Source organism: Balaenoptera musculus, chromosome 16 (assembly GCF_009873245.2).
Source record: "Balaenoptera musculus isolate JJ_BM4_2016_0621 chromosome 16, mBalMus1.pri.v3, whole genome shotgun sequence".
Classification (NCBI taxonomy): domain Eukaryota; kingdom Metazoa; phylum Chordata; class Mammalia; order Artiodactyla; family Balaenopteridae; genus Balaenoptera; species Balaenoptera musculus.
In genome coordinates, this window is record NC_045800.1 from 13,423,031 (window position 1) to 13,433,741 (window position 10,711).

General features: G+C 55.2%; 1 protein-coding gene across 2 annotated transcripts; it reads right to left on the reverse strand.

Annotated features, from left to right (window-relative positions):
- Window positions 1-3,761: 3,761 nt before the first annotated feature.
- EMX2 (empty spiracles homeobox 2) lies at window positions 3,762-10,021 on the reverse strand. Of its 2 annotated transcripts, XM_036827778.1 has the most exons (3): window positions 9,505-10,021; window positions 7,429-7,613; window positions 3,762-5,205 (listed from the first exon to the last, which is right to left on the reverse strand). In XM_036827778.1, the coding sequence occupies exons 1-3, from the start codon at window positions 9,908-9,910 to the stop codon at window positions 5,038-5,040; spliced, it is 759 nt and encodes a 252-aa protein (XP_036683673.1). In that variant the 5' UTR covers window positions 9,911-10,021; the 3' UTR covers window positions 3,762-5,037. The 2 variants fall into 2 exon arrangements, with proteins under 2 accessions (XP_036683673.1, XP_036683674.1); XM_036827779.1 differs by lacking the exon at window positions 7,429-7,613 and having other exon boundaries at window positions 5,102-5,205.
- Between the last annotated feature and the right edge of the window lie 690 nt (window positions 10,022-10,711).

A 10,711-nucleotide genomic window follows, 5' to 3' on the forward strand; every position in this document is an offset into this window, starting at 1 on the left:
CCCCCACCCAAACACGGAGAAATGTTCCCGCGAGTCACACACTCTGAGGCCATTCCCATCCTCTGAGATCCACAACTGCAGCCGGCTCACAGCGACCAGACGCTGGCACACAAATTCTTTACACAATTGCATTTCTACACCTTTATAAGCACTCTAATTACAGCCGCGCAGCTGCACGTTCTTGCCCTAACTCAATACAATCTAGATGCACAAGGAAAGCTGGACACCTTGACACACTCACAATCTACACAAGTAGCACTGGCCTGGCTCTCAGCCTCTAACTCACGCAGTTAGCACAATTAGCACCTACACATCCTAACTTAAATCCTGGCTCAGACACACAAACAACTGTTTCACAGACCTCACTGGTACACTCAACCTCTACAAACCCACAAGCACAGCCTTTCGCCCTAACTCACATCCACACCCTTAGTCCGACTTGCAATTGCCCACATGCGGGGAGCCTAGCCCAGATCCCCCCAGCCGCGGCGCGGGGCCCCGGGCGAGGCCTTCGACCCGCCGGAGTCCCTCCCCAATCGGCCTGCGCGTCCGAGACTTTGTTCCCTGCGACTCGAGGCGGGGACGGGGAGGAGCCGAGGTTTCCAAGGCCGCGCGCAGGCCCGAGCCCCCTTTCTGCCGGGCCCGCTTGGTGCGGCTCTCTGCCCGCCACAATCCGCCCCTAGCACAAAAGTGGCCCGGCAGGTTCCGAGCCGCCGCCAAAGCGCCCGCTCGGGCTGCGCTAGGCTGCCAGGAATAGAGTTGGAGCGAGCTGGGGGCACCGGACACTCAGACAAGAGGCAGAAAGAAGTAACTGCCCGGAGGTCCGAAGCTTTTCCCACCTCAGGAGTTCCTGGTGCCTTGAACAGAGCCGCCCCCCGCCCCGCACCTCCGCCCACGCCTACCTGGCCCTTTGCTGCGCTGAGGAACTGGACCCCAACTGAGACACGCACGCGGAACCCACGTGTACCTCTCAGGAAGGAGAATGTAGCCCGGGCACACTTGCATTATACATTCCGTTTGACTCTCTCAGGGAAATGCAAACTGAGAACCCAAGCCTCTCGGCTCCCCAAACTCACTTGGCTCAGGCGAACGCACAGGGAAGGCCCACAAGTAATCAAGAAGGGAGCAGGTCATGGATCAAACGTGTAACCTACATCCCCATTCGGGGTAACAGGCAGGACACAAGGCAACATGCGTGCAGTTCCATGTGTAGGGAGGAACGCAGAACCTGACCCTCGATGCCCATTGAACCCTGCCAGGGTCATCTAGGCCTGGCACCCATGTACCACGAGGGAGGACACAGACCTGCAGCACACAGCTCCCACGCTTCCCTGCCCAAGGGGCTCCAGCCCAGCACGCGCGCACTGTGACCGCGACGCAGCCGCAAGGCACACGCGCCCCGCACCCTGCCCCGCGCCCCGCGCCCAGATAGTCATCGTGGGATGGCATCTCGCAAATATTTATATTCCTCAGCGCCACGGCAGCCCGCGTCCACATTAGACGCTCTAATCCTGCCACTTTAAATAGATGAATTAATAAAGCAAACGAGCGGCTAATAAGCTGACTGTCCAGCCTTTTTGAGGCGGGGGAAGGACTCGAAAGTGCGCCAAATTTGTTTGCAGTGGATCAAGGCGAGCCGCCTCTGCTTCACTTTCTTTATCTTAATTCCGACTTGAAAAGATATAATTATCTAGTTTGAACAGAGCTGCTATCAAATCCTTCTTTGGGCCGGGAAGGGGGGCGTTGGAGTGGATTGCGGCTCTCTGAGCCGCTCCGTGCAGCCAGAGATAGCGCGTAATGAAGATGTGGAGGCCCGAGATACAAAGGGCATTAACCTCATTAGCATGAAACCTTTTCTTCTTACCATTGTGGGACCCTTTCAGCCGCCTAATCCCCCCTATTTTCAAAGCTTGGTTTGTAATAAAGCTTTTAGTTTTTTTTTCCAAAGCTAATAGTATTCTCTGATGATTTTATTGGTGTTACACTACATAGGACATTTACCACAAAAAAGAAAAAAACCCATCACCCTCTCCCTTTTCTTGTACTTTAAAAAAACAAAAAGTATATGGTTCTTGCAGAAATAAGCCTTTTATCAAGATGGGAAATTTTCTTCAGGAAAGGCTAGTCTGAATTTTAACAGGTCTGTGCTCTGTGTTTGAGGCATTCTGGGTTTGGGGAAGTGGGTAGAAGGAAAAGGTAACTTGCTTAAAAGAAAAAGGTGCAGCAATGCTGTAGCAGGGACTGCAAAGCACTCAGGACAGCTATTGGCCACAGAGGTCCCGCTGTCCAAGTGACTGGAAAGCCCACTTGAGTTTCCAGGATACACAGGACAGCACCTGTCCCTTCGAGAGGCAAGCCTGTGTCTCCTGAGGTGGCCCCCTCTGGCCCCAGCATCCTCGGGTAGTGACTGTCCCCGACTACACCCACACCTTCCCAAGGAGTCTGCGTGGAAATGCACCATAAACAGCCAGGGTTCTCCAGAGAAACAGAGAGGGAGAAAAAAGGAGAGAAAGGCAGAGATAAAGGGGAAAAAGAGGGAGAGAGACCAAGAATGAATTCTACTTTTGAAGAGAGGAGGGGAGGGGAAAAAAAGAAAGAAAAATTTCCATAGTGCCCTATAGTCCCCACACGTGCATGGAATGTCTAATCTTAACTTTTCAAGGCAGGATGTTAACAAAGCTTGTATTTTTGCCCTGCATTGTAACTTGGCCTTATCACAGTGTAAAGGGTGGGGAGATTGTCCTAAATTATGTCCAGGCAGCCCCCCTGGATCCGTGGATTAAGAGATTAAAGGAGACCACTGGGCAAGGCCTCCTCTTTCCCCTTCATATTCCTGGTATGATAATTGCTTAAACTGATTTGCACTTTCACAAAAGCTCGCAGGACGCTTTGTAGCTCGAACAGAACAGACGAGGTTTCTCTATCAATGGAAATAAAACTGATTAATGCAGCCTATCAGGATAAGAAGCAAATGAAGCATGCAAAAACAACCTCGTACCCCCAGAAGGGGGAAGCAGGGGGGGAGAAAAGCTAAGTTTCCTCCAAGACTGGGTACAACTTTTTCTTTAATGTTAAAATTGAGAGTTGAAGGTTTCTCAAAACGCTTGCCTTATAAGGCTGCTGAGGCCCTTGGGCTCATCCCCTCCCTCACCTTTGTTCAGATTGGGGCCAGAGAGAGAAGGAAGGAAGGAAGGAAGGAAGGAAGGAAGGAAGGAAGGAATGAAGGAAGGAAGGAAGGAAGGAAGGAAAGGGGGGAGGGAGGGAGGGAGGAAGGAAGGAAGGAAGGATGGGAGGAAAAGAGAGAGAGAAGGATAGAGAGAGGGAGAAGGAGAATTGTGCTGTGGGGTTTGAAGTCAGAAACACAGTTTTAAAAAGTCCTAGGATTCTGATTCTAAGTGTTTTCCCCGATCCTGGGGGAATACTCTTCAACGCATAACTATATGTCCAGTTTTTTTAATAACTAGAGGTTAAGAGTAGTAAGCATTTTTAACCTGAAATTCAAATTAAACTCCCTCTTTAGGCCGTGCAGTGGGCAGAGGTCTGGATGGAAAACTTTTTTCCCATCCCTTTTCTGAAGGACTTAAGTTTTCCTAATCCTCTCCCTTTTCCACCCTCTTCTCTCTTTAACATGCCCAAGAATCCATCAGTCTGGCCCTTTTGTGGGTGGGGAACCTGGGCTTCTTGAGCCTAGTTGGGGAAGGACCACACTCAAAGAGATACTTTTTTCAAGAATTCACTTCAATTTCCCAAGACAACTACTCTGAGGGCATATTGATAAATCTTTATTGACAAAATATTGACATTGACATACTTCTTGGAAGTATATAGTGTGTTAGAATTCTAACAAATTAACACAGAACACAAAAATATTTACATTCTGGTATAGAAGACATTAAGGAAGCATTTGTCACTCTCTTTAGTAAGTCTATGATCTTGGAATAGAAACTCAGTGCTTGAAAACTTGCTGCCGTGTCCTTGGCCACACTTATCATCCCCGCTAACTACAGTCCTTCAGTTTTTGCAATAGATAGATTGAAAGTTTGGAATGGCCTTTATTTACGGCAAATGGTTGAACTCGGCCAATACCTTCAACCACTAAAAGGAGTTTTAGTTCGTGGTTTTAAGCCTTGGGATGTTAGGAAAGGGAATGTCCAAGAAATATAATTAATTTAGGGGTTTTTTTCCCAGTACAAGTCCTGACTCCTCTTGTGGGCACCCTCCCCCTCCACCCCCAGCCCCCCATCCTGCTCCCCGTTTCTCTGAAAGAGGACCACTATCGCTGAGCCTACTTCATTTAGCTTTCACAATCACTTTGACGTCAGAAGGTATCAAAAAGTGTTTACAGACTGCACATTTCTTGCAAAAAAATCAAAATAAAAAGCACGCAGAACCTGTCTTTAAAAGGAAAAGAAAATTACAATTCACTTTCTGTCTTAAGACACCATTCGCCCAACAACTGCTACATGCAATTCAAGTTTTTGAACAGGTGTGGGATGGGGCTGGATGTGGAATCCCGACTGCTATTATAACTGGTTATTTTTAAAGATTGGGGAAAAAAACACTTCGAAGTGCAAAATAAAAAGTCCTGTGCCTGGTTGGGTTTTTTCTTTTATCATTATCATCATCATTTTTTTAAAAATCGGACTGCGAGATAACCGGAATACCTGCCAATCATCTTGTCTCGCTGGTTTGGCGTTTGACTGACAGCTCCCCTTGTCAGAGCGCCTTCGGCTTTGCCACCTTTGGATCTCTCTCTGTCTGTCTCTGTCTCTCTCAAGCTGCCTGTTTAGACAAGGGTTGCGTGTTCATCAAGGAGCCTCCGTCCTCTGCCATCTCGGCGCGTTCTCGGATCAGGGCCCTGCGCTCTTGCGGCCCAGCGTCTGCGTCGCGCCGCTCCTCTCTCTGACTCCCTCTCCCCTTCTCCGTGAATGTGTGTGTGGTTTGTTTTAGTTTTGTAGGGTTTTTTCTTCTTCCCCTCCTCTCCCTGTCTCTGTTTTGCTCCGTGTTGTCCGTTTCTGTGGGGTTCTGTTTGTGTTTTTAATCGTCTGAGGTCACATCTATTTCCTCGGGACTCGCCTGCTTTGTGGCGATTCTCCACCGGTTAATATGGTGCGTCCCTTTTTTCTTTTGTTGAGAATCTGAGCCTTCCTCCTCCAGCTTCTGCCTTTTGAACTTCGTCCTTCGGTTCTGAAACCATACTTTTACCTGCAGGAGAGGCAGATGGGGCGCGTTAGTTCCTGCACAGCGCCCTCCTACCTCTTCCTCTTTTGCCTGGCCCGGACCTGGGACCGAGACTACGGAAGTCCAGTACCCCAGCTGCGTGTCCTATTAAGCTGACCTCCCCACGGCCTCCCCTCGGGGAACAGAGCTCCTATCTCGAGGCCGGTGAGAAGGCTGGCTCCCTCCCCTTCTGGGCCCTCCTGGGGCACATTTCCCCTGGCCCCGAGGCCCAGAGTGCAGAGTGCCCCCTTCTCACTTTGTCCTGCTCGGGACACCCACATCCCACTAAGTGCAAAAGCCTGGCAAACATTGGGAAACCCCTATAAAATTATAAGTAAGGGAAAATTAAAAGAGACACATCCCTGACTCCCTCTACCTAACTAGTGCAGGGAAGATCTCATTCCCACTGCTGCAGTTCCTGCAGGGCCGAATGTGCTTTCTATTTTCTGCCAGTTTCCCGCAGCCGCTGCCTAAATATAGCACCTCCTCTGCAAGGCCTGGGCCCTGGGTAGGCAGTCAAGATTTGCCTGAGCTTCCCCCTCTCTGCCCAGTACTCTTGCAGGTGCGCAGGAGCAGTTGTGTGTGTGGGGGGGGGTGCTGGGGGAAACCGGGGGGGATGATGGGGTGCAGAGCCCTGCGGACCAACCCAGCTGTATCTTTTCAGCTAGGATAAGAGGCTCAAAAGTGAAAGCTTCTGAAAGACCGTGAGATAAAGGGGAAGTAAAAGAAAAACTGAGAAAGAGAAGGGAAGAGCCCCTCAGTCCTCCTCTTGACCAGCCCCAGGACAGTCCAGGGCCAAGCTCTCACCCCATCACATCACTTCCCACCAGGGTGGGGCTGGCAGCCTGGTCTCCTCGGAGCTCTGCTAGACGTCTGCGGAGCAGTGAGGTGGGGCTCAGATGCTATCCTGACCAGTCTCTGGGGAAGCTGGTGATGGGTCCCCATACAGTGACCAGACCAGACAGTAACACTGCCCAAGCTTCTCATCAGTGAGGTACAGGTGAGGAGGAAAATGGTGATGACTACACCTCCCATGCCACCAGGGCTGTCCCATTCCGCTAGCAGCACCCCAGGCCCCTGAAGTCCGCTCCGCTTTCTCCTTTGAGTCGGCAGGCCCAGGTCCCGGCTTGCTCTCCCCGAATGCCCCCAATCCCCCAAAGTGCCCCCATGAAAAAGCCGAGCTGGAACAGGGCTGAGTTTAATTTGCTTTGAGTTTGCTAATTGAGGGGGAGGACGGTTCATTTCTCTCCGGCGCTCGCCCAAGGCGCGCGTCGGTGCGCTCGGGGCTTGACACGCACACAAAGACTCCAGGCAGCGTGGGCAGCGAGGCGGACAAAGACCACCGCCGACTCGGCTATCCAGGAGAAATCAGCCGGGCCGCGCCTTGTGCCGGGCCCCGCACCAACCCGCGAGGCCCTCCTCGGTTTTGTCAGGGGGGAAATTTTAAAACAAAAGCCTCGACCTCTTTGCGACTCCCAGGAAAAGTGTTACAACTTAATCTGCCCGAAAATGTTACTGTTTGCGGGGAACTTTGACCCCGCCCTGAGGCTCCACGTACAGTAGCGCCTACTGTAGCCCTAAGCCCCCTCCCCGCCCCGGGGCAGGCCAGAACCTGGCCGCCTCGGGACCCTGTTGCGCAGGAAGGGTCTGCCCCCTGAGGCAGCCCCTCTCCCGCAGCCTTCTAGCTCTGTTTCTTGGGTTTAGGGACGCACCCAGGATGCCCGGCTCAGCGGTCTGACTCTCCGATCCCCTCAAGGGGAGTAACTGGAGCCGTCGGTGTGAGCCTTGAGCCCACGGTGCACAGAGCTCGCCCTAACCCACTCTCAGCTCTCTCTCCAGCCTAGAGCCCCAAACACCCCAAAACCCCGCCGCACTCTCCTTCCTGGATCCCAGCCGTGTACCCCCGACTCTCACCGAAAGTCTCACCAAAAGTGCAGAGGTATCTTAGCCAGGAGTTGCAAGTCCAGTCCAGCCGCACAGAAGGAGCAACTCAGCCCGTTCCCCCACCCCCACCCCAGAGCCTCGGGCGAGTCATCTCCTACAGTCCCGTGCTGGAGCCCAAGGAAGCCAAGAGCACCTCAAAACTTACACATCCTGAGCCCGGGCGTGGAACCAGCTCCCGGCCTGTTTGCCGAAAGCCCTCCGCACTTTGCGAGCTGCGTGTGCCCAGAGATTTGGGATGCGGTTGCGGCGCCTGGGCCCGCTCACCTGAGTTTCCGTGAGGCTGAGGCTGTGCGCCAGCTGTTTCCTCTCTGCGCCCACCACGTAGTGGTTCTTCTCGAAGGCGTGTTCCAGCCTCAGAAGCTGGGACGGGGAAAAGGCGGTTCGGATCCGCTTCGGCTTTCGGGCCAGCGCGTTGTGCAAAAGGAAGCTCTCCGGACTTGTGTCGTTCCCTGGGGGGGGACACAACAGAAGTCCCGTTAAAAAGGGCCGTCCTGGCCAGGTCCGCGCGCTTCTCCCGAGCCGGGCTGACCCGGCACAGTGCTCAGGGCCTCCGCGTACGTAGCCCGTGCGGCCCTTCACACGCGCGAAGGGAACACCGCTCCAGCTGCCTGGCCCGCTCCGCCGGGACCGTACCTGTGCAGCCCCCAGCAGCAGCTGTCCCGGCGGGCCGAGTCCCAAGGCTCCTGACCTCTGCGGGCTTTGCAGCCGCCCGGGCCCCACGAGCCTCGCCACCTCCGCAACCGGCGGAGGAACAGAGGACGGGGCGGCAAGGCAGGGCCCGGGGATTGGCGCCCTGGACCCAGAGAGACGGCTGTCTCTTCTTTCTAACCTCTGGGAGAACTTTGCCCCGGGGGTGAGGGGCGAAGAGGCGACGAACCGCTATCCTAGAGTTTTCTCGGGGACTTATTTTTAAAGTACTTAAGTCTTTCTCCTCCGGAAAAGTGCAGAGGCCGGGCGTGTCGTTGCAGCCCGGCCTAGACCGAAATCTCGCCGGCGGGTGCGCAGGGTTTCTGCTGCCGCTGCCTCCCGAGGCCCCGTTCTCCCGCTGCCCTGCTCCAGAGAACTAGGAGACACGAGCGAAGGCATCGAAACCCGGGGAGTACAGAGCTGCGGTCACCCGATGGGACTGTCCGCGGCCCCAAAAGATCCTAGCTATTCCGGGCCTGGCGTGAGGACCAAGAGCGTGGCTGCCAGAGAATGAGGAAAGGGAACCCTAAACTTTTCGAGCAAAGCCAGAGAGTTTCGGATTCACTCATTAGGGTGGGAAATCGATTCACCAAAACCCAAAGAAAGACAAACCGACAGTCCAGGCGGGGATGGAGGCAAATCCGGTCTGGGAAAAAGAGTAAAACGTTGTTTTTGTTTGGTTTGGTTTTTTAAATTATGGAGGAGTGGAATCTACCCCATTCTAGGCTCTGGCAGGAACGCCAAGGGTTAATGAATGGGCAAGCCGCTGGGTATTGATCAGCGGCCTCGGGAGGTAGGTCTTTTCCCCGCTCGGATCGCTAAACTAATTACTTGCCCCTTTTTCTGGAGTTTTAACTCTCCTTCCACCCCCACCCACACACAACAAAAAAAATCCAAAAAATAGCAAGAAAGGAAAACACCCAAACAGATCTCCTCCAGCCCGTCTTCCGAGCCGGTTCATTTCTTTTAAAAGAAAAACAAAAACAAAAACCAGACCGAACCTGCCTTCGCCGTGGCCGCTCGGCGCCCGAATTGAGCAGGTCACGGCGAGAGTGCTGAGCCTCAGAGGTTCCTACCCGCGCGGGTTCCCGCCCCGCCTGAGCCTCCAAAATAAGCAGGATAAAACAAACTCCCAGACTTTGCTCTGGGGACGCAAGGGTCTCTTCGCCGCCGGAAGAGGGTCAGAGACCGAGAAGCTGCAGGTCTAGGATGCAGGGGCGCGGAGTGGATGGCAAACTGGGTCGAACGCAGTCGAAGGCGAACCTGGTGGCCGGGCCCTGTCCGCGCCCCTCGGAGCCAGGGCGGCATCGCCGGGAAGACAGAGAACCCGGGGACCCCGCGGGCCACGGATTCCTTGGCGGCCGGCACTCGTAGCAGGCTAGGAAAGCCTGCCTCGACCCGAGAGCATTCGGGGACAACTCCTCTGTCTGCGCCCTTCTCTAAAGGGTCAAGCGGCCGCCGACCAGCCCCCAAACCGGCCGCAGCTCGGAGACTAGGGACCATGCCCGGCTCCTCGCCGCCCAGTTTCCAAACGCGGCGCGCGGGCGGGCGAACCGGAGGAACCTCCATCCAGGCCTTGCCGGGCGCCCACCCAGAGAAGGCCGAGGGCAATGCGGGCTGCAGAGCGCTGCAGCCCCGCGACGTGGCACGTACCTTGGAAGCGGTGGCCCAGATATCGGTAGCGATGGATGAGCCAGGGGTAGAAGGTGGACGGGTCCCGCTGCTGCGAGGCGAAGAGGGGGTGTGGCGAGTGCGAGGAGGGCAGGGGGTGGGCGGCCAGGGCGTGCGGCGGCGGCACCGGGTGCACGGGCACGGCCGGGTTGGGCGGGTGCGAGACCGCCTCGGCGAACACCAAGTCCGGGTTGGAGTAGACGCCCCTGCCGGCGGCGGCGGCGGCGGCCGAGTGGAAGCCGTTGAGGAACGGGTTTATGGGGCTGGAGTTGGCGTAGCTGAGCGCTGCGGGACGGATGGGGTCCTCAGAGCGCGAGGCGGGCAGGGGACTGTCCTTGGCCACCAGCGACTCGATGGTGAAGCAGCGCTTGGGCGCCGGCTGGAACATGCTGCGCCGAGGAGCGGGCGCCCGGGGCTCCCAGCTCCCGGCGACCGCGGCGCGCTGCCTCCGCCGTCCGCTGCCCGCTGCCCGCGCCGAGAACGGACGAGAATTGGGGACTTGTTTGGTGGGGGTGGGGGTGGGGTGGGGGTGAGGGTGGGGGAGGAAAGGGAGAAAGAAAGGAAAGGAAAGGAAAGGAAGAAGGAAAGAAGGAGGGGGGAGGGGGAGGGAGAGGCAACGCCGAGGATCCCGAGAATCTTGCACCAAACGCGCCCAACCTGGAGAGAGGGGGAAAAATCCTTCCAGAAGAATTTGCAGGCGTGGATTGGGGTAATTTTTTTTCTTTCTTTTTTTTTTTTTTTTTTTTTTGCGAGATGGCGTGGGGGGGATCGAAGTTAGAGGCGGGAGGGGGGGAAGTTTCTCGGGGGAGGCAAAAAAAAAAAAGTTTTCTCTCCTCTGCAAAAGGCGGGCAGGGCGCCCTAAGTCCAAGGACAATCCATGGAAGTGTTCGCTTCTTCACAAGTTGTGCAAACGATTTGTTAGTTCATGAGCCTAATTAGTGCGGGGATCACATAAACAGCTTCCTCCGAAGCCTGGTAAATGGCTTGATGATTGGTCGCTATTACTCGCCCTGAGGTGGAAGGGGGGAGACTCTTTAAAGTGCGTCAGAAGGAGGCGAGCGCCTGGGAACCCGGAGGCCTGGATCCGGGCCGAGAGTGGAACGGAGTCGGCGCCGCTGCCTTGGCCGTGCCTCCTGCGCCCTCCAGGCCTCCCGGCCTTTCGGCGCCGTCGCCCCGCGCTCCTAGCTCA

Excerpts from the sequence above, each read along its gene's own strand:
- EMX2 (XM_036827778.1), bottom strand. The coding sequence starts at position 9,910 with ATGTTCCAGCCGGCGCCCAAGCGCTGCTTCACCATCGAGTCGCTGGTG. Across the intron at positions 7,614-9,504 it reads TCTGGGCCACCGCTTCCAAG|GGAACGACACAAGTCCGGAG; the intron begins GTACGTGCCACG and ends GTCCCCCCCCAG. Across the intron at positions 5,206-7,428 it reads TCAGCCTCACGGAAACTCAG|GTAAAAGTATGGTTTCAGAA; the intron begins GTGAGCGGGCCC and ends CCTCTCCTGCAG.